The sequence below is a fragment of the Asterias amurensis genome, chromosome 5 (assembly GCF_032118995.1).
Source record: "Asterias amurensis chromosome 5, ASM3211899v1".
Lineage (NCBI taxonomy): Eukaryota > Metazoa > Echinodermata > Asteroidea > Forcipulatida > Asteriidae > Asterias > Asterias amurensis.
The window spans coordinates 24,285,038-24,303,470 of NC_092652.1; the positions used below are offsets into that span (position 1 = coordinate 24,285,038).

The 18,433-nt window shown below is 38.6% G+C and overlaps 1 protein-coding gene across 1 annotated transcript; it reads right to left on the reverse strand.

Moving 5' to 3' along the window:
* Nucleotides 1-11,760: 11,760 nt before the first annotated feature.
* On the reverse strand, nucleotides 11,761-18,433 carry LOC139937390 (uncharacterized). Its single transcript, XM_071932513.1, has 3 exons — nucleotides 17,132-18,433; nucleotides 15,782-15,990; nucleotides 11,761-13,360 (listed from the first exon to the last, which is right to left on the reverse strand). The coding sequence occupies exons 1-3, from the start codon at nucleotides 17,523-17,525 to the stop codon at nucleotides 12,845-12,847; spliced, it is 1,119 nt and encodes a 372-aa protein (XP_071788614.1). The 5' UTR covers nucleotides 17,526-18,433; the 3' UTR covers nucleotides 11,761-12,844.

Sequence of the window (18,433 nt, forward strand, 5' to 3'; positions counted from 1 at the left end):
AGTAAATGCATTTTTACAAAAGCAAGGGCTGAACTTTAAGTAATTTGTATTTTGTATGTTTACTTATTTTTAGGGGAATGGTATCTCACTTTCATCCACCCCCTTCTTTACCGGACCATGGTTAAGGTTTCTGTGAATGTAAGTTATTGAAACTACAATTTTCGAGTGCCGGTGAGAAGAGGTCTGAGGTTGCACACAAAAATGGACTTAAAGTCATCATTTTTTTGTGAAAACTCAAAGTTAGTGTATTCTCACCATACAAAGTTTCAAATCCTACTTATAAGGTAATAGTTTTACATCCCAAATAATAATTGGGGTCGACCCAAATACGAACAGACACTATACTTTCAAGTGTTTACTCAAAGCTGGGAGGTAAACTATAGCTGGGGCATTTGCTCAAGTTGGGACGTTTAAAGATGGGTCACGCCCGACGTACATGTTTACCATTGTATCGGATTGCAGGGTTTAATGTTTTTGTTTAACTATTATTATAAGACATTAATGTTGATTAATAAAGCATGTAAATAATAAGTGTGAAATATAAACTGTTACTTGTGTTTATTTACCTATGTCGTGTTGAAAGCACTGACCGATAACCTTACAAAAATATGTTATTTGGAAAATACCTCTTATCCCCAACGGAAACCCTAACCCTGTTAATTACGTGATACAAACCTTAGGTTAGACGCCTATAGCAGCTTTCGGAAGTGTGCTTATGTAAAAAAAAAAAAAAAAAATGAACAGTATGACAACCGATATGGTTGAATTGCACTAGAACATGTACAGTAAAATAATTTCTTAAAAAAGAGCTAAAGGTTAAACAGTTAAAACACACAGTAGATAATGAGCAAGTATTACAAGCAATCAAAACAACAAACAATCAACCAGCACTTAACCAACAAGAATGAGACTTTACACACAAATAGACGTAATCAAAGGGACAAATTGTGGATAAAAGCCAGCATTAAAATCCATGAATATTTTCATACCCCCAAATTTGAATCTGAGAAACATTACTGTCAAATACGTTTCTCAGTCTATACATAATGGATTATTCTTTCAGTGTGGACATTATTATCTCTAAAACGCGAAACGATGGGTTTACTTGTAAGTTGTATAGACGATGTGACCTCTGACGTCACACGAAAACCATAACATGATTCGCGCGCATACCGCCGGGCAAAACCTTTGTGTTTTGGCAGCCAGCTAGAAAGTGTACGCAATCTTACTATGACTACGCAACTCAGTGCCCGGCGAAACATGACGTATATAGTGTTTTGTCAACAGAGGGCGGTTTGAATGTAAACTTAGGTCACATCGTCTATACATCTCCAGTTATATAGGAATTAAACAACCGAACGGTTCCAAACACCAAAGGTATAACATTGCCCTTGAAGACAATGGACACAGTTGGTAATATTACTCAAAATATTTTTTAGCATAAAAACTTGGTAACGAGCAATAGAGAGCTGTTGATAATAATTATAAAACATTGTGAGAAAAGGCTTCATTTGAAGTCACGTAGTTTTTGAGAAAGAAGTAATTTCGAATTAAATATTTTTCTCACTCATAATAAAAAACTTCAGCTGAAGCCTTTTATTATGCATCTGAAAGCACACAAAGTAATGCAACAAGAGGTTTTAAATTTATTATTCTCTTGTAAATTCGATGACAAATTGAGCCAACATTTTCAAGGGCTGTCATTTTATGCACATTTTGGGATACAACAAGTGAGAATATTGGTCTTTTTCAAAACGTGTCCATTGCCTATCGAGGAATCCGTGGGTTACAAGAAAACCACAAGAGGGCGCACTCACCAAAAACGTGTGTCGCGATGGTCTCTTTTCAACAAGGAAAGTGGACAAGCATAATTTTACAACAATTATGACAATATAAATCATTATTATAGATAGCCCCTATACATCGGCCAGTCTCTTCGTGGTCAGTGGGTACGTCCTTCGAACATATTTCACGTGATACTAAAAACATTTAGTTAATACTCATTTATTTTATGACCCTTCTAGCGATTTATTTCTGATGGTGTTCTACGATAGCATAGCAATTCACACAAGCAAAATGACGAGAGGTGTGTGGCGAGTCACGGAAAAGTCGTAAAAAACAGTTCCATTTCTAAAGAAAGGAAAAAGAGGTGTCAAAAATGACAGCACGTGTTTCTTCTGCAGTGGTCTGTGCACGTGATGAAACCTTTGAATTACATAATAATTATTCTTTTGTGTTTTCCCTCCAACACGCTGACTGCATTGAGTCGCACGGGTCGTGACATAAAAACCAAAACCTCATTATAACAGTTTCCCCCTCGTAAATCTTGCAACAAAAGACAAACCCCAGACAAAAATTCAGAATTGTAGAAAAAGAGAACCTTCTCTCTGAATATGAGAGGAAATGGCCTGAGATTCTCATCTCCATTCGCCTCAACAATGAGGTCTGTAAACTCCGAGAGGCTTTGTGTTTCTTCACCACACTCCGTTTTTTTTATCATATATTATTTGAGTTTTTTTTTTCTTCTAATGTATATTTTGTTTTGTCGATCGAGGTCGGAAGGAATAGCCTTAGCAGGCGGACAATTCACAACTCTGCGGGCTGACTTTTTTAAAGCGCGAAATTTACTAGGACCCTGCAGAGCGGAAAATTGAGAAAACCGGTCGGTGGTTTCAGATAGTTGTCGGTGGTTTGTGCAATTAGCCCACATCATTCTATACAGTGAAAATAGGAATAGGAGATTCATAACTGTGTTGTTGAAAGTAATGACATGCCAAAGAATTTTGGGTGAATTATTGTCGCTCCAGTTTATCAATTATCAGACATTTCTGATATTAATTTGTAACTGTTACTGATAATAACAGTGTTAGATGAAACAAAACTAAGGCATTGGGACGAGGAAGATTTTTATTTTTTTATTTTATAGAAACCTCCTTTTGAAAATCAAGCTCGAATGTGTGCGAATTTACAACAATGTCAGTTCGGTACAGTTCTTAGTAATTGTTTACAAGTAACTGGAAACGAAAGTCAAATCTTATTATCGAATTTTCTTCATGATTAATTTGCTAAATTTATTTTACTTTATAATTCCAAGTGCAAAAGCTACCTTTCCGAAACAAAATTTATAAATGTTTTAAAGCCATTATAAGCTTCGTTAAAGACACCTTTGGTAATTGTCATAAACCAGTCCTCTCACTTGGTGCATCTCAACATAATTAATGCACAAAATAACAAACTTTGAACAATTTGAAATCAATCGGTCGTTGAAGTTGCGAGATAATAATGGATTAAAAAAACCTTGTCATACGAAATTGTGTGCTTTCAGATGCTTGAATTAGAAACCGCAACAGTAAATTCTGAGTTCTCGAAATCAACTTCAAATATTTTAGTGAGAAACAACTTATTTCTCGAAAACGACATTCATACTTCAGAGGGAGCCGTTTCTCACAATGTTTAAAGCCATTATACACTTTGGGTAAACAGTATTGTCCAAGGCCCATACTTCGTGTATCACAACTTATATATAAAATAACAAACCTGTGAAAAGTTAGGCTCAATCGGTCATCGGAGTCGGGAGAAAATAACGGGAAAAGCCATTCTTGTTTTCGCGCGTTTCGCCGTGTCATGACATGTGTTTAAAAAAAATCCGTAATTCTCGCTAACGAAAGTTTATATTGTTTAACCGTTTTCTCAAAAAGTAAAGCATTTCATGGACTAATATTTCAAGAGAAGTCTTTCACCATTACCTTCTGTAAACCCTGTAAATTATTTGTAAATCTTTGAACTTTTTTGTTTTTTTCTGTACCGAAAGGGTCCAATGGCCAATTACCAAATAGTGTCCAGGCAATGGACACTATAATGAGGTGCTCAAAATAATTGTTGTTAGCAAAAATAACGTTGGCAAATTCCCAGGTTTGTTTTTTATGCATTATGACGAGATACACCACGTGAGAATACTAGTCTTTGGCAATACTAAACGTTCCCAGTGCCTCGAAAGCAATCGCACAACATCGGTAAACAGTATTGTACAAAGGCCCACACTTCGTGTATCACAACTTATATATAAAATAACAAACCTGTGAAAATTTTGGCTCAATCGGTCATCGGGGTCGGGAGAAAATAACGGGAAAACCACCCCTTGTATCCGCACGTTTCGTCGTGTCATGACATGTGTTTGAATAAATCCAATACTCTCGATATCGATATCGAGAATTGATAATTGTTTTAATGTTTCCTCAAAAAGTAAAGCATTCATGAAATAATATTGCAGGGGAAGTCTTCCACCATTATCTTCTGTAAACCCTGTAAGTTATTTGTAAACCAGTGAACTTTTAATTTTTGTTCTGTTCAGTAAGTGTGTATAAGTGGCTTTAAACTAGATTGTTAAAGAATGGTAGTGAACAATTAGGTCCTGGAAATTAGATTAAGCTCCAGACTTGCATATCTATGGCCATCTTGCTGACGTCATACCTGTAGGAAAAGTCTTACGAGACTTTGTTTGTTTTCTATCACATTGTATTTTACACTGCTTTCCCCAAGTGGTGAGATCGACAAACATCCTTCAACGGCCATTGCCCCGTTTTTAAACATCGCCCTCCCGCTGGAGTGAAATACATTGATTTGCTAAAACAGCAGGAAAACACCGTCACTGATTTGCAATTCGCGTGAAATAGATAATAATTAAGGCCGCATGCATTTCATAACAAACCCTTTTGGTTATTTTGTTTATTTATTTATTACACATCCTCCAGCAATACAGGCAATTAGCACCAATAACAGGATGCATAGGAAACAAGAAGAAATGCTCATCAGTTTTAGATGTGGAAGGAAAACCCCAAATAGGGGAAACCCTAGACTTGATTCAAGTCCCATTCTCATGAGAGGTCCCGAGCTTATCACCCCAAAACGTAGCATACAGCACAGTGCGCGCTCGCCGTCAAAATGTGGTTCCATGCGGAACAGATTTGGGAATGCAGAGAATCACAAAACAATAGTTTGCTGGGGATGGCACGGGATTGGGACTTGAGTCAAGTCTAGGGAAACCCATGCAATCAGATAGGGACTGACAACACAAAGGCTCCGGTCTTAGGTGGGATTCAAACCGGGATTCACAGAAATTAAAGGTATGGAAAGAAACCACCGAGCCATTCTCTGTCAGGTCTGATATCTCATGGAGGCAACGAATGCGATTGCATCAATGCACCATGGTCAATGCCTTGGTGCCCTTGAAATGCTCCACTAGAAATTTACAAAGTCCTCATAGTGTGCCCTTAACTAAGGATAAAATGCCCTATCTCTGCCCTTTCAAAAACGAAGCATACGGGCCTGCTCTTTACTTTTCAAAAATCCCCTCCCTAAAAAAAAATAAAGTAATAAAATAAAGTGGAAAAAGAGTAATTAAATTATTACCATGACTTTACCAACAAACCCTGCAGGTTTATTTTGTTCACGGAGAACGGAAAAAGGAAACAGTTGTTCTGGGGCACTTGTTATTGCCCTGATGCCCCTTTGAATACCCGATATGTCATTTTCCAATAAAATCTACCCGAGTCCGTGATTTTGTTTTCCTTTTCTAGACTGACTGCAACTTTTGTGCATGAACGTTCTTCTAAGACGACCATAGTTATCTGTTTGAATTGCCATACGAAGTTGTGTGCTTTCTGATGCATGATTTGGAGACCTCAAGTTCTAAATCTGAGGTTTCGAAATAAATCTGTGGAAAATCACTTCTTTCTCGAAAACTATACGTCACCTAAGAGGGAGCTGTTTCTCACAACATTTTGTACTATCAACCTCTCCCCATTACACGTTTCCAAGTTAAAAGCTAAAAATTATTTTGAGTAATTACCAATAGTGTCCACTGCCTTTAAGAGCACAACAGCACGTGAAAACGGTATATCTATACGATCACAAGGCAGTTTATTTTCATTTAGTGAGCAGCTGCTTCCGCATTGAAAAAATCATTGCAATTAATTAATTGCCGAAAACATATCCAGCTGCCTTTTCCCTAAACGTTTGAAGACGTATATAGAAACGTCTTAGAAGACTTCTGTTCCATCTTCCTTTTTTTGTCCAGCTCGATTTCCTTGAAGCGTTTTTGTTATCTTCCCATGCAGGCACCAATGTCTCTTCTCTTGTTTGATTATTCTGGTTGGATACGTTTATGGTGATAGTAAAAAAAAAAGAGGGAAAATGAATAATAGCCGAGTTCCCATCGCTTGAAAGATCCATTGACTCTATCGGAGAGTCCGGCGATGGGTCACACAATGGGGCGCTTTCACGAAGGCGTGGGCCCCGTGCTGAGTAGCTAGATCTCGGTGCATCCCTCCAGCCACAAAAGGCAACATCCTTTGTACTTCGCAAAATTCGTTATCTTTTTTTTTTTCAAGCGAGAGCAACCAGGGGTTGCTGGTAGACAACGGGGCCAAGAGACCGATTCGACGGCTGAGCTTTTTGATTCATTGAAAAGCTCACACAAAGACGAGAGTCAAAATCTTCCCTAACAAACAGTTTTTGAAGAAATGAGAGCGGGTGGGAAAAACAAATCAGGGAGTTGCAAAAGGCTAGCCTTTCAGAAGAGGTCAAGTCAGTGTCGAGGGGTAAGGATAGGGTTCGGATGTACAGTCGAGGATTACATGAACATCTTAGATATTGGCAAAACAGTTGATAACAAAGCACAGAGAGAGAGATGGATGGGTTTAATAATAATGATATTAATAATATGTGGATTTATAAAGCGCCATTCTGAAATACATTACTTATGGTGCTTCGGCATTAAATGAAACAAAGTGTACAACAATTTAACATTTTCACAACTTAACATTGTGTAAACTCATTGCTAAGGTATAAAGAGCCATGTTTTCAGTTAACAACGTTCTAGATGGAATCAGTTATTCCAAAGAACAGGACCAATGTGTGAAGAAAAGACCCGACCACCTTAAAGACACTGGACAATTATTGGTAATTGTCAAAGACCAGTCTTCTCACTTTGTGTATCTCAACCTATGTATTAAAAAAAAACTGTGAAAATTTGAGCTCAATTGGTCGTCAAAGTTGCGATATAATAATGAAAGAAAAAACACCCTTGTCACACGAAGTTGTGTGCTTTCAGATGCTTGATTTCGAGACCTCAAAATTCTAAATCTGAGGTATCGAAATCGAATTTGTGGAAAATTACTTCGTTCTCAAAAACTGCGTTACTTCAGAGGGAGCCGTTTCTCAAAATGTTTTATTTTATCAACCTCTCCCTATTACTCATTTACAAAGTAAGGTTTTATGCTAATAATTATTTTGAGTAATTACCAATAGTATCCACTGCCTTTAACGAACTGTCCTGGATCTGGGAATAACTATGGACGGGCAAGGAGCAAGATCGAAGCGAGAAGTTGCCCGGCTTTATCTTGAGCAAGTCCTGTAAATATACAAATACTTCCATCTATGCAAAATCATTTTCCCTAGCCCCATCAGAGCATGGCGTTGCCTTCTGCTGCAACACATGAGACTCTCTTTCAGTGACATGGGCCCAGAACTCAAAGGGCTGCTTAAGCACAAGAATAAGCTAAGCAAAACAAAATTATGCTCACCAGAATAACGTTACCAGCCCAAAATACCAAGTCACGATTTGTTACTGACATCCTGCTCATTACTGCTAACTGCTAAGCAGTGTTTAATGCTTAGGCAGGCAGCTCTAAGAAGTTGAGCCCCGACTTTTAGACAACTTGAAAACATAGACCAAAATAAGACCTTACGGGTTGACCACCCTCATCAGACATCCTAGTTATAAATATCCCCTCGTGGACGAGTTCTGGAGGAAAACCACCAAGTACCAAGTCAGTAAGTGACTGTATTTGAATTGGAATCAATAGCGGGGTTGTTTCATACCTTGGGCAACTTCGCACAACTCGTCAACTTGGACAAACATGTCAATCAGCCGGAAAAATGCACCAAAGTCCGAATGACAAGTGAGAGAATCTCTCGGTCGTGATACATCTCCGTTAATGTCAGGTGTATATTTTCATTACAGTTTACACTTAGCGAGAAGGATTATACTTGGGTGTTTGTATCCGTTCGATTGTTTTACTCTAAAACAATTAAAGGCAGTGGACACTATTGGTAACTACTCAACATATTTATTAGCATACAACCTTACTTTGTAACAAGTAATGGGGAGAGGTTGGTAGTATAAAACATTGTGAGAAACGGCCCCCTCTGAAGTGGAGCAGTTTGCGAGAAAGAAGGTATTTTCCACGAGTTTGATTTCGAGACCTCAGATTTAGAATTTGAGGTCTCGAAATCAAGCATCTGAAAGCACACAACTTCGTGTGACAAGGGTGTTTTTTCATTCATTATTATCTCGCAACTTCGACGACCGATTGAGCTCAAATTTTCACAGGTTTGTTATTTTATGCATAATGTTGAGATACAGCAAGTGAGAAGACTGGTCTTTGACAATTACCAATAGTGTCTTTAAAGATAAACAACAAAACTAACCTATATTTCAGCGTTTTTGAGATACGGCCGAAAATCCAGAGAGGTTGCGTCCAGTAGGAACAATAATCGTAATTGGAATACACAATCAGAGAAACGTTTTTGTAGTTACACACTCAGTCGGTACTTAAAAGATCGTGTTTCTCATAAAAACTTCTCACCATTGGTTTCTGAAGTATTGCTGCCATCGCAACGCATCCGAACTGAAACCCTTTACATTTTTTTTTAAAAAGGGACCAATATTGTATAAGAAAAGCAGACAATAATTCATGGCCTGACGTTTCGACCCTAACAGATTCTTTCCCGAAGGCTAAATGCTTTCAATTAACAATGAACGCCATCCTCACTTCACATTTTACTAGTCAAGTTGCCCGATGGTTTAAAAATGATTAAAATAGTTACAACCACTTGATAAAAGACAAGAAATTAACAAGAGTTCATCTCAACACTTATTTAATGTAGCGTCCATGGAATGGTATTGTCAGTCATTAAAAAAAACGTAAAATAATATAGTTACAAGCACTTGAAAAAAAGACAAGAAATTAACAAGACAAAGTACTACATTTGTAGCGTCCAGGATTGAATTATCAGTCATAAGAAACGAATGACGAGGCAAGTGGGAAAATAGCATAAGCTTTTGAGACTGCATGCGTTGCCTACTTATATGAACAAAAATCAATTACAGACTTAAGTAAATAAATAGCAACATCAACGAGAACCTCTTATCAATCACATACTATAGAATAAATTAAAGGTCACGCGTTACACACAAAGATTCAGCACAAACCAAAGACAACTTGAGTTTCTATGAAGAAAATAAAGCAATTTCCTGTGTTAATAACAGCTACGGGAGAGAATAAATCATTTTCTGTTCTCACATTTTCACACTTTTTGTCTTCGTTTAAAAACCACTCGCTCTTCAGTGGAGTACTCGAAAGGTTTTTTTAAAGCTAAAGATAAAATGTGCTTTATGTTTGATTGTGCTTTGTCTGAAAGGAATCTTGAGAGAGTCCGGGTGACCTTGCCTCTACCGTGTCTCGCCGAGGACACGTGCCGTGAAAGGAACTAATTGCCAGGGACTTAATAAGCTCCTTTCTCGGTCGGTTGATTGTATAAGCACTTCATTTTTTCTCTGTAAGATTATAGACTGGTGGAAGTGACTTTCTACCCTGGTGCAGCTCCTTGGTGTGGTGTATACTGATTCGAAATGTGTCCATCGTTTTTTGTGTGTGAGAAAGCCTGGGGTGGAAAGGCATTTCCATCGGTTAGTTGAATGAGGAGGCCCCTTAAGTTTATTAAAAAACTGTTCTAATTAAAATTTGACGAAAGTGACTTTCTACTCTGCTCCTTGGTAATAAATTGAGGTGTTTTGATCCCAAATCTTTCCATAATTTTTTTATAGAAATCCTGGGGGCCAGAAAGGCATTTTCGTGTAGGTCAGTTGAATGAGAAGGCCCTTTAAGTTTTACCGAAAACTTGTCTGTTTTAAGATTAGACGAATGATAGTGTCTTTCCACTCAGGTGCAGCTCCTTGCGGTGAGATGTATTGATCGAATTGTGCCCATCGTTTTTTTTAATGAGAAATCCAGGGGGTCTGTGAGAATTTCCATGGGTAAGTTGAATGAGAAGGCCCTTTAAGTTGATTGAAAACTTGACTTTTATGTATCTGGAAGATGACGTGAGTCTTTATTCTTCTGAAAGTCTGCAATATAACAAAAGACCTGGTCGAATAATGCGTAAACAACTGTTACGCACATGAAGTTCAGCCAAGCTAACAAGGAAATATTAAACTTTTCTTATTGCACAAAATCATACGCAGTGCATAAAACTGCACAAACCTGTTATACAGTGAATGGGTATCCTTTTTAAATGGTGTATACAATTTTGCTTGTACACTTACATCGACGTGCCGTAAGCTATGATGAAATGTAACATTATTGCTGAGGGCAGAAAATGAAACTGTTGAAAAGGGACTGTATTTGAACATAAATTCTGTTTTTACTCTACCATATGTTTTGGGGAAATGGGTTGTTCCCTTTGTTGCTCCGTGCTAAGATCTGTTGCTACAGTGTAATCAGCAAAAGGACAATTTTGATTATGGTTGACAAGGGACTCATTATCACTCTTGAAAATGATTTCCACGGAATTCTTTTTTATTTATTAAATTCAATGAGTAGAACATTAATGTACATATTTAGTATAATTTTAGACTTAGACAAAACAAATTAAAAAATTCTAAACCGTTTATCTTTTAAATTTCCGACCTTCAAACTTCAAGGGAAAGTATACCTTTTGCTTTTTGATCCATTCGATTGTTTTAGTCATATAAATGTAGATATATTCAATAAAACTACCCTGTAAAAGTTTCATTTTAAGTTTAAGCGGTTGTTCTCTTGAGATATTGCAAACAATCTGGATCGGTTATGTCCAAGAAGGAAGTATAGTTGGAACACTCAATCTGGAAAATGTATATTATGACAGTAACCGTTATCAGATTCAAATGGGGGATATAAACGTGTTTTTCCATAAACACATTAATCCGAAGTGAAATGATTCTCAAAATACTTTGTACCTATAGAAAGCTGCTGTCCAATCACAGTGGATACCTTGTCCTTAAAGACACTGGACACTATTGGTAATTGTCAAAGACCAGTCTTCTCACTTGGTGTATCTCAACAAAATAACAAACCCGTGAAAATTTGAGCTCAATCGGTCGTCGAAGTTGCGAGATAATAACGAAAGAAAAAACACCCTTGTCCCATGAAGTTGTGTGCTTTTAGATGCTTGATTTCGAGACTTCAAAATCTAATTATGAGGTCTCGAAATCAAATTAATGGAAAATTACTTCTTTCTCGAAAACTACGTTACTTCTCCCTATTACTCCCTACCAAGTAAGGTCTTATGCTAATAATTATTTTGAGTAATTACCAATAGTGTCCACTGCCTTTTATGAGTGGCTGCAGAAAAGCTTAATGATAATGAAACGGGCACATTCGAACCAATAATATAAGTGTCTTTATAAATAATACTGTAATTAACTTTTAGGGTTCCAACGATTAACCAACGGGACGGAAAGAACATGTAAGGAAACAACAGGGGTCGATTTCACAAAGGTAGTCCTAACTTAGGACTAGTCCTAAGCAATGCTAAGAGATAGGACTGGTCCTAAGTTAGGACCAGTAACTCATCCTAACTTAGGACTGGTCCTATCTCTTAGCATTGCTTAGGACTAGTCCTAAGTTAGGACTACCTTTGTGAAATCCACCCCAGGTGTAGTTCACAAAGATTTGAGGCTATAGTCTTATCTTGAGTGAGAACGAGTTACCCGTCCTAACTTTTAGGACTACTCTTGAGCTCTTAATATCTCCCAGAGGACTAACTAAGTCCTAAGTTTTTGTGTGAAAAACCCCACATGTACCCACTTATAAAGAGAAAGTTATAACAGCATGTTTCGATAGTACTGTTCAACTGTCATTAATCTGGAATTAAAATTTATTTTTCTTCTTTGTGGGTATTAAAATTTGGGGAATTTGATTACAGATACAACTATGACGCTGGGAACATTATGTGAGGAGTTGAACTTTGCCGAGTTGCCTTTGCAAGTAGATTGCGTAAGATCGGTTCGAGAGGTGACAGTGCTGGTGCTTGCTTCAAACCTTCAAGTGAAATGAATTTTTTAACTATACAATTTTTGGTGAAACCGATGTTTGTTAACAGAATAAAAGACATATTACTAGGGATGGATTCGAACCCACGACCTTTCTATAGAGCAGTGTCTTACCAACTAGACCACCGAGAATGTCCGGTAGCTAGAGGCAGTTCGAATCCTATACCAGGCAACCTCGGTGGACTCTAGTTGGTAAGACACGGCGGTAGTTGCAAAGGTCATGGGCTCGAATCCCACCTGAGTAATATGCATGTGATGTTGTTTCACCAGAACTCGGGTAAGTAAAGAGTAAACAGTGCTACACACATCGGTGTAAGGGTAGAAACCGAAATTAATATTCTTTATCCCCGATGCAGGTTTAACATAATTAAATTCTTTGCAGGCCCGTATGCTTCGTTTTTGAAAGGGCAAAATTGTTCCTTTTTGATCTAGTACTTCAAGGGCACCAAGGCAAAATTAATACTCTTTATCCCCGATGCAAATTTTAACATGGGCAAATATTACATTCTTTGCAGACATGTGTGCTTCGTTTCGAAAGGGCAAGGGCACAAAGCGTTTTCTCGTTGATAGGGGCACCCTGTGAGGATATTAAAAAAACTTATACTGTGGTACTTCAAGGGCAGCAAGGCAAGAAGGCAATCGCCTCTGTTGCCACCGTGAAGTATCAGGCCTGCTTTGCAATAGTTTGATTTACTGAGGCGCTGACGCCACCATGTGCTGTTGTGCAGACATGCCCGACGTGCCGTCCTGCCCCCCGAACCATGGGTAGTGATGATGCTGGTAGTGTTGCTGCTGATGATGAAATGGATAATTATTTTCTACTGTCCCTGAAGATGATCGTACTGCGGGAGGGGTAAACATCTCCCCTACATAGTCCCATTGGGGTACCGGGCTGGAGTGCGTCGAGCTCCCATCAGTCTGCATCTGGTGATGGAGGTGGTGTTGGTGGTGTGACGGGGCATGCTGTTGGCTGCTGTAACCACCGAGCCCGGTATTTGTACCGGACATGGCGGGGGCACCTTGCGGGTGGGGCGCTGAAGCTTGCGGGGGAGCTGGGCTGAGGGACCCCTGTTGACTTGCCGGTGTTTGACTCTGTGGTGGATCTTGTTCGCTGTCCTGACTTCCAGTGCTGCTTGTAGGCGTAGACCCATGCTGCTTCAGGATCTTCTTGTATTTGGAGCGTCTGTTTTGGAACCAAATCTTTACCTGCAATTTGAATATATGACAAATAAATTGTTTGATTATTATTCATTGCATTTTTAGAGGAAGCGTGACTATGCATAATATTTTCTCAACAGGGCAGTGCCTATGTTTAAGCAGACAAAGTTACTTAAAAAAATTCCTGCTTAGCAAACGCGTGCAGGATTCTAGTCAGATACTTTGTCCGGTAACCTTAATCCAGCAAGTATAATTGTTTTGTGCTTTATAGTACAATTATAGCTTATTTCGGGTCGTTTGGGCGGCTCTATGAAACTGCCAACTAATCCTTCAGCCCATCGTTTAAAATAATTGATTACAGATTCTGTTGCGTCAGAAAGACCCATTGACTCAAATTCAAGTCCCATAAAGGCGTTTGTGTTTAATGGATACATAAATTACTTGTCAAATGTAGCATTTTGTTCTGTTGATGGTCCACATCTATCAATTACATTTAGGGAGGTTTAGCTGCACGTTACGCGAGCAAACACGTGAAAGTGAACGTCAGAAAATTTGTTTGTTTCTAGGTGACGTGACCACTTTGGGCTAATCTCATGCTCATGTATGACGTCTGCACGTAGTACCTGACGTGAAAAAACACCAACTTCACGTATCTAAAAAACGTGAGATTTTAACAACACTACAATTTTCTGACGTTCACGTAATGGCTCGCGTAACGTGTAGCTAAACCTCCCCAATAAAGAGGTGGACCACTGTAAACAAAAACACCATACAAAATCAAAAAAATGCTATCGGACTTGAACAAAAACAAGCCATTTCTTGCTGGCTAAAATGAAGAATCGAAAATGAACGACTACCACGAAAACGTTTCGGTATGGAAGAGCTGAGGTGGGTTATTGGTTTAGCCGGGCCTTGAGAATTAAAGGAACACGTTGCCCTGGATTTAATCGGTCGAGTTGGTCTTTGAAAAGCGTTTGTAACCATTTGTTATAAAATGCATATGATTAGAAAGATATTTTAAAAGTAGAATATAATGATCCATACAAGTATCACTCGAAATTGCGTGGTTTTTATTTTACATCGTCGACAAACACGGTCGGCCATTTATGGGAGTCAAATTTTTGACTCCCATAAATGGCCGACCGTGTTAGTTCGCAAAGTATTAAAAAGGAAAAACCACGCAATTTCGCGGCAAATATGTGTGGATCATGGTATTCTACTTTTAAAACATCTTTCTAACCATATGCATTTTATAACAAATGGTTACAAACGCTTTTCAAAGACCAACTCGACCGATCCAATGCAACGTGCTCCTTTAATGTAATGTTAGCATATTCGTGATTGATGCATGTACACAAATGAGCGTGTTTTACTACATTGGTGACACACATCCTGCGATTTACGTATGTGTTCGGTTTTACAGAAGAATGTTGTCAGGAAAGGGATCTAGTGTGTTCTTTAAAAAAACAACGGAATACCCTATTAGACGAGAAGAACAACCTGGTATTATTGCCCAGTCTTGTTTGTTACACAACAACCCACTGGCACTGGCTGAGTGTTGATGCACCAACTTTAAAACCTTCTTTGTCCCGAAGACCAAAGACACTTTGTCCATCTTGCAGTCAACGAGTCTACGCTATTTGCTTGTTTGTTTTCTCCCGTGATTTCCAATGAAAGTGCATGAACAGCTTAAGGGACTTCACATGTACACGTTACTTTTTGACATAATACGAACCCAATACAACGATGGTCCAACTGAAACTAAATAATAAAAAGAAAAAGAAAAAAAAAAAAAAAAAAAAAAAAAAGCAAAAACACACTTTTGATCATCGAATCACTGAAAACACGTGGATTATGATTCTTTACCCGGAGACGTCACAAACGCACGCGCTGCGTTTAGTTCGAAAAACACGTGTTTTGTCTTCGCAGTCAGTGTGAAGATAATTTCTTATGGTGATAATTCATTAACGACACCCCACATCGCTGTCAAATGAGGCATATACTTTCAATTTCATGTTTTGTTTGATAATTGAGTGTTTTTATAGCTCATCTGAGTTTGTGTGAGTAATAGGCCTACAGTAAAAAAAAATTCAAATGAGAAGAATATAGAAAACAAAAACAGAATTGTGGAGGATGTATTCCTAGCCCCTTAACTTTCAGCCAAAAAAATTTCCTTCTCAAAAATGTTGGGACAGATGGGAAAAAAGCCAACAATTCGACTGTTTAAATTTCAAATGAAACATATTTTCTTACTTTCTTATTTTCATTTTAGTAACTGTGCATGGCTGCTGTATGTGCCGCCGTAGTACCCTGAAACCCCCATGGGGGTTCAAAAAAAATGTGTCTCAGAATTCATCACTGCAATAACCTATCTCTCTGAAAGTTTGTATATACTCAGCGCCTTGAGTACCTTGTTTGGTAGCCACGTGCGCTATATAAGACTTTGATAACAACTTTGTCATAACTCACCTGAGTTTGAGTGAGTCCGAGCGAAGCTGCCAGGTCGGCTCTCTCAGGCAGTGCCAGATACTGAGTCTTGGTAAATCTGTGGTTGAGTTTCTGCAACTGGAGGCTGGAGTAGATCGTTCTCGGTTTCCGTAGTTTCTTTCCCTTGCTGTTGATTTTGGTTAGAATCTCGTCATCGTCGTCGGCACTCTCTTTATGTTGAAGAGAGTAATCTGGAGAAGAAGTGAATTTTTTTACATTTTCAATAACATGCATTCACTGTATAAAAAAAATAATAATAAATAAATAAAAAACACTTGGGCGTTAAATCGACACCATTCTGGTGAAAGGTACGAAGTGTCCGACATCCAATAACACCCATGGTGTCAATTTAACACCCATCTTTATTTATATTTTACAGTGTATGCATTTAATGGAAAATATAAATACAAAAAATCACTTTCACCAGAATGGTGTCGATTTAACGCCCAAGTTTACACAATAGTGTTAAAATAACACTAACTTCAAACAAAACATCTACATTGGTTTTATTTTAACACCCTATGGATGTTAATTTTTGATTCTCTGTTCGGTATCCTTGTATTAACACCCATGGTGTCAATTTTAACACCCCGGTTTTTGTAGTGTTAAAAAAAACATGAGTTTATGCATGTCAGAATAGTCTCGTGTTGTGAATCAATTAACAAAGTCCGAATTCGACACACAGGGAAATTGGGTAGAACAAAATAATTTAACAGATTGTAGTAAAGTTAGTTGTGTACTTGTTGTACAAAACCTCCAGATAAACTGTCGAGAAAATATACAACTTGTGAATGACTCAGAAACCCTTTACAGTAAATTCGTTGATTAATTGCCTGATTAGAATTCCCTGTAACGATATTCTGGGCCTGGGGTCAAGCTAGCTAATTTACTGACAAAAAAGCGCATAAGAGAAACCTTAGCTACTGAGCAGTGAAAGTTTCTTGTTAGATAAGTGAAGTGATAACAATGACTGCCGAAGATTATTCATTTTTGTGGGTTCTATTATATGACTTTTAAATCGTATTACATGATTGGTGGCATGAGTATACACTTTTTTATTCAAATTTAAGTAGTTTTATTTGAAAGTTTTAATTGTCAAAAATGCGGAAAAAGTGTTGTTTCCTGCCACCATTTTGTGATGCTCATGAGTATCACATTTACTGAAATGAGATAATATTATTCATTTTGGCAGAATAAATGAAAAAGCGGTGGCAGGATACGGAAACTTTTCACAAAATGTAAAGCGGATATAAACTATTAGAAGGGTAACATGTCTAAATCTATCAAATAATCTTCACGTTTTCTACTGGTCTTGATGATTGGGTGACTTACCATCTCGTTTTGGGGTAGGATAATGATGATTGTATGCCGGATGGTGATTTGGGTGGTTCCCCATGGGACTCAACGGAAAGGAGTAGCCGAGATGTCTCACTTGGTGCTGCATGGAGGCTGCCGAGTTGTTATAAGGTGATTCAGGCACCGTGGGCTGGCCCATGGACCGTGGAGCTGTCGGAGCATACTGCGGTATGCCCGAGTGCGGCGGTGGGGGTGGTGGTACGGCAGAGTACGGAGACGGCATCGTTGGCGTGGTGCAGGAGAGGGGGGCTGCCGCGGATACTGCCGGAACACCGGTCGTGTAATGGTGATGGAACTGGTGAAATTGCTGGAACTCCGTGAAAGCTGACTTGGAGGCAGAGGAGTCGAAACAGTCGATCATGGAATTCATATTTGCCAAAATGATTCCTTCCTCCCGGACAAGCAGCTTGTAGGTTTAGAATACTTCAGTTTATCACCAAGATTATTAATCAAATCACTTATACCACGATCACGATAAATGATGTGTGCAAACACAACGAATTGTTTAATGAAGAAGCTAAACGTAATTTGCTAAACTAAAATGATCAGTTTGTTCGTCAAGATTAAGTTGTTGTCAAACTCACTCAACTTATTGATCGCATCATTAAATAATCTTACCCTCCATGATACTCAAAGCGAAATGATAGCTTGATGCAGGATGCACGAAGAAAGAGCAAGATTTTGTATAGAACCGACGGAGCGTAAAGACTCTCCAACAATGCTTACTGTTCAGAAATCTGTCAAGCATTAATTAATTACAAAGCTATTGGTTAAGAGAAAAGTCAGTCCCGTCACGCTCTCAAAACACCATATGTTAAGCTAAAAAATATCCGCAAACACCGAGGCGACTCAAAAAGAAAACAGTGCGGGGAGAAAACAATACTTTGCCCCTGCGAAGTGATCTTGAAGATGATGAAGACGCACCGGTTTATGATGGTTTTTGATTGGCCGAGCTGGAGTGAGAGACACGTACCGTACATCGGTGCTAATTACCGCTCAATTAATACGTCATTGTTGGGGGTAAGCCCCGGGGTTCACCGTAGAAGTAGAAGACAAAAACCTTCTTGAATGCGATTGGAAGCAGTCCGTGTCTACCTTCCCTCCCCGTCGATCGTGTCCTCTCCATCCACCGCGCAGCAGGCGCCGAGGACCTCGCCGATATAGATAGCTTATAAACCCCCTTGTTCACTGACAACTGAGACACCCGCTACCGGCGAGGCAATCTCTGTCTCACCGATACTCCAGAACAAGACAAAAACATACCAAGTACAAAGGTAT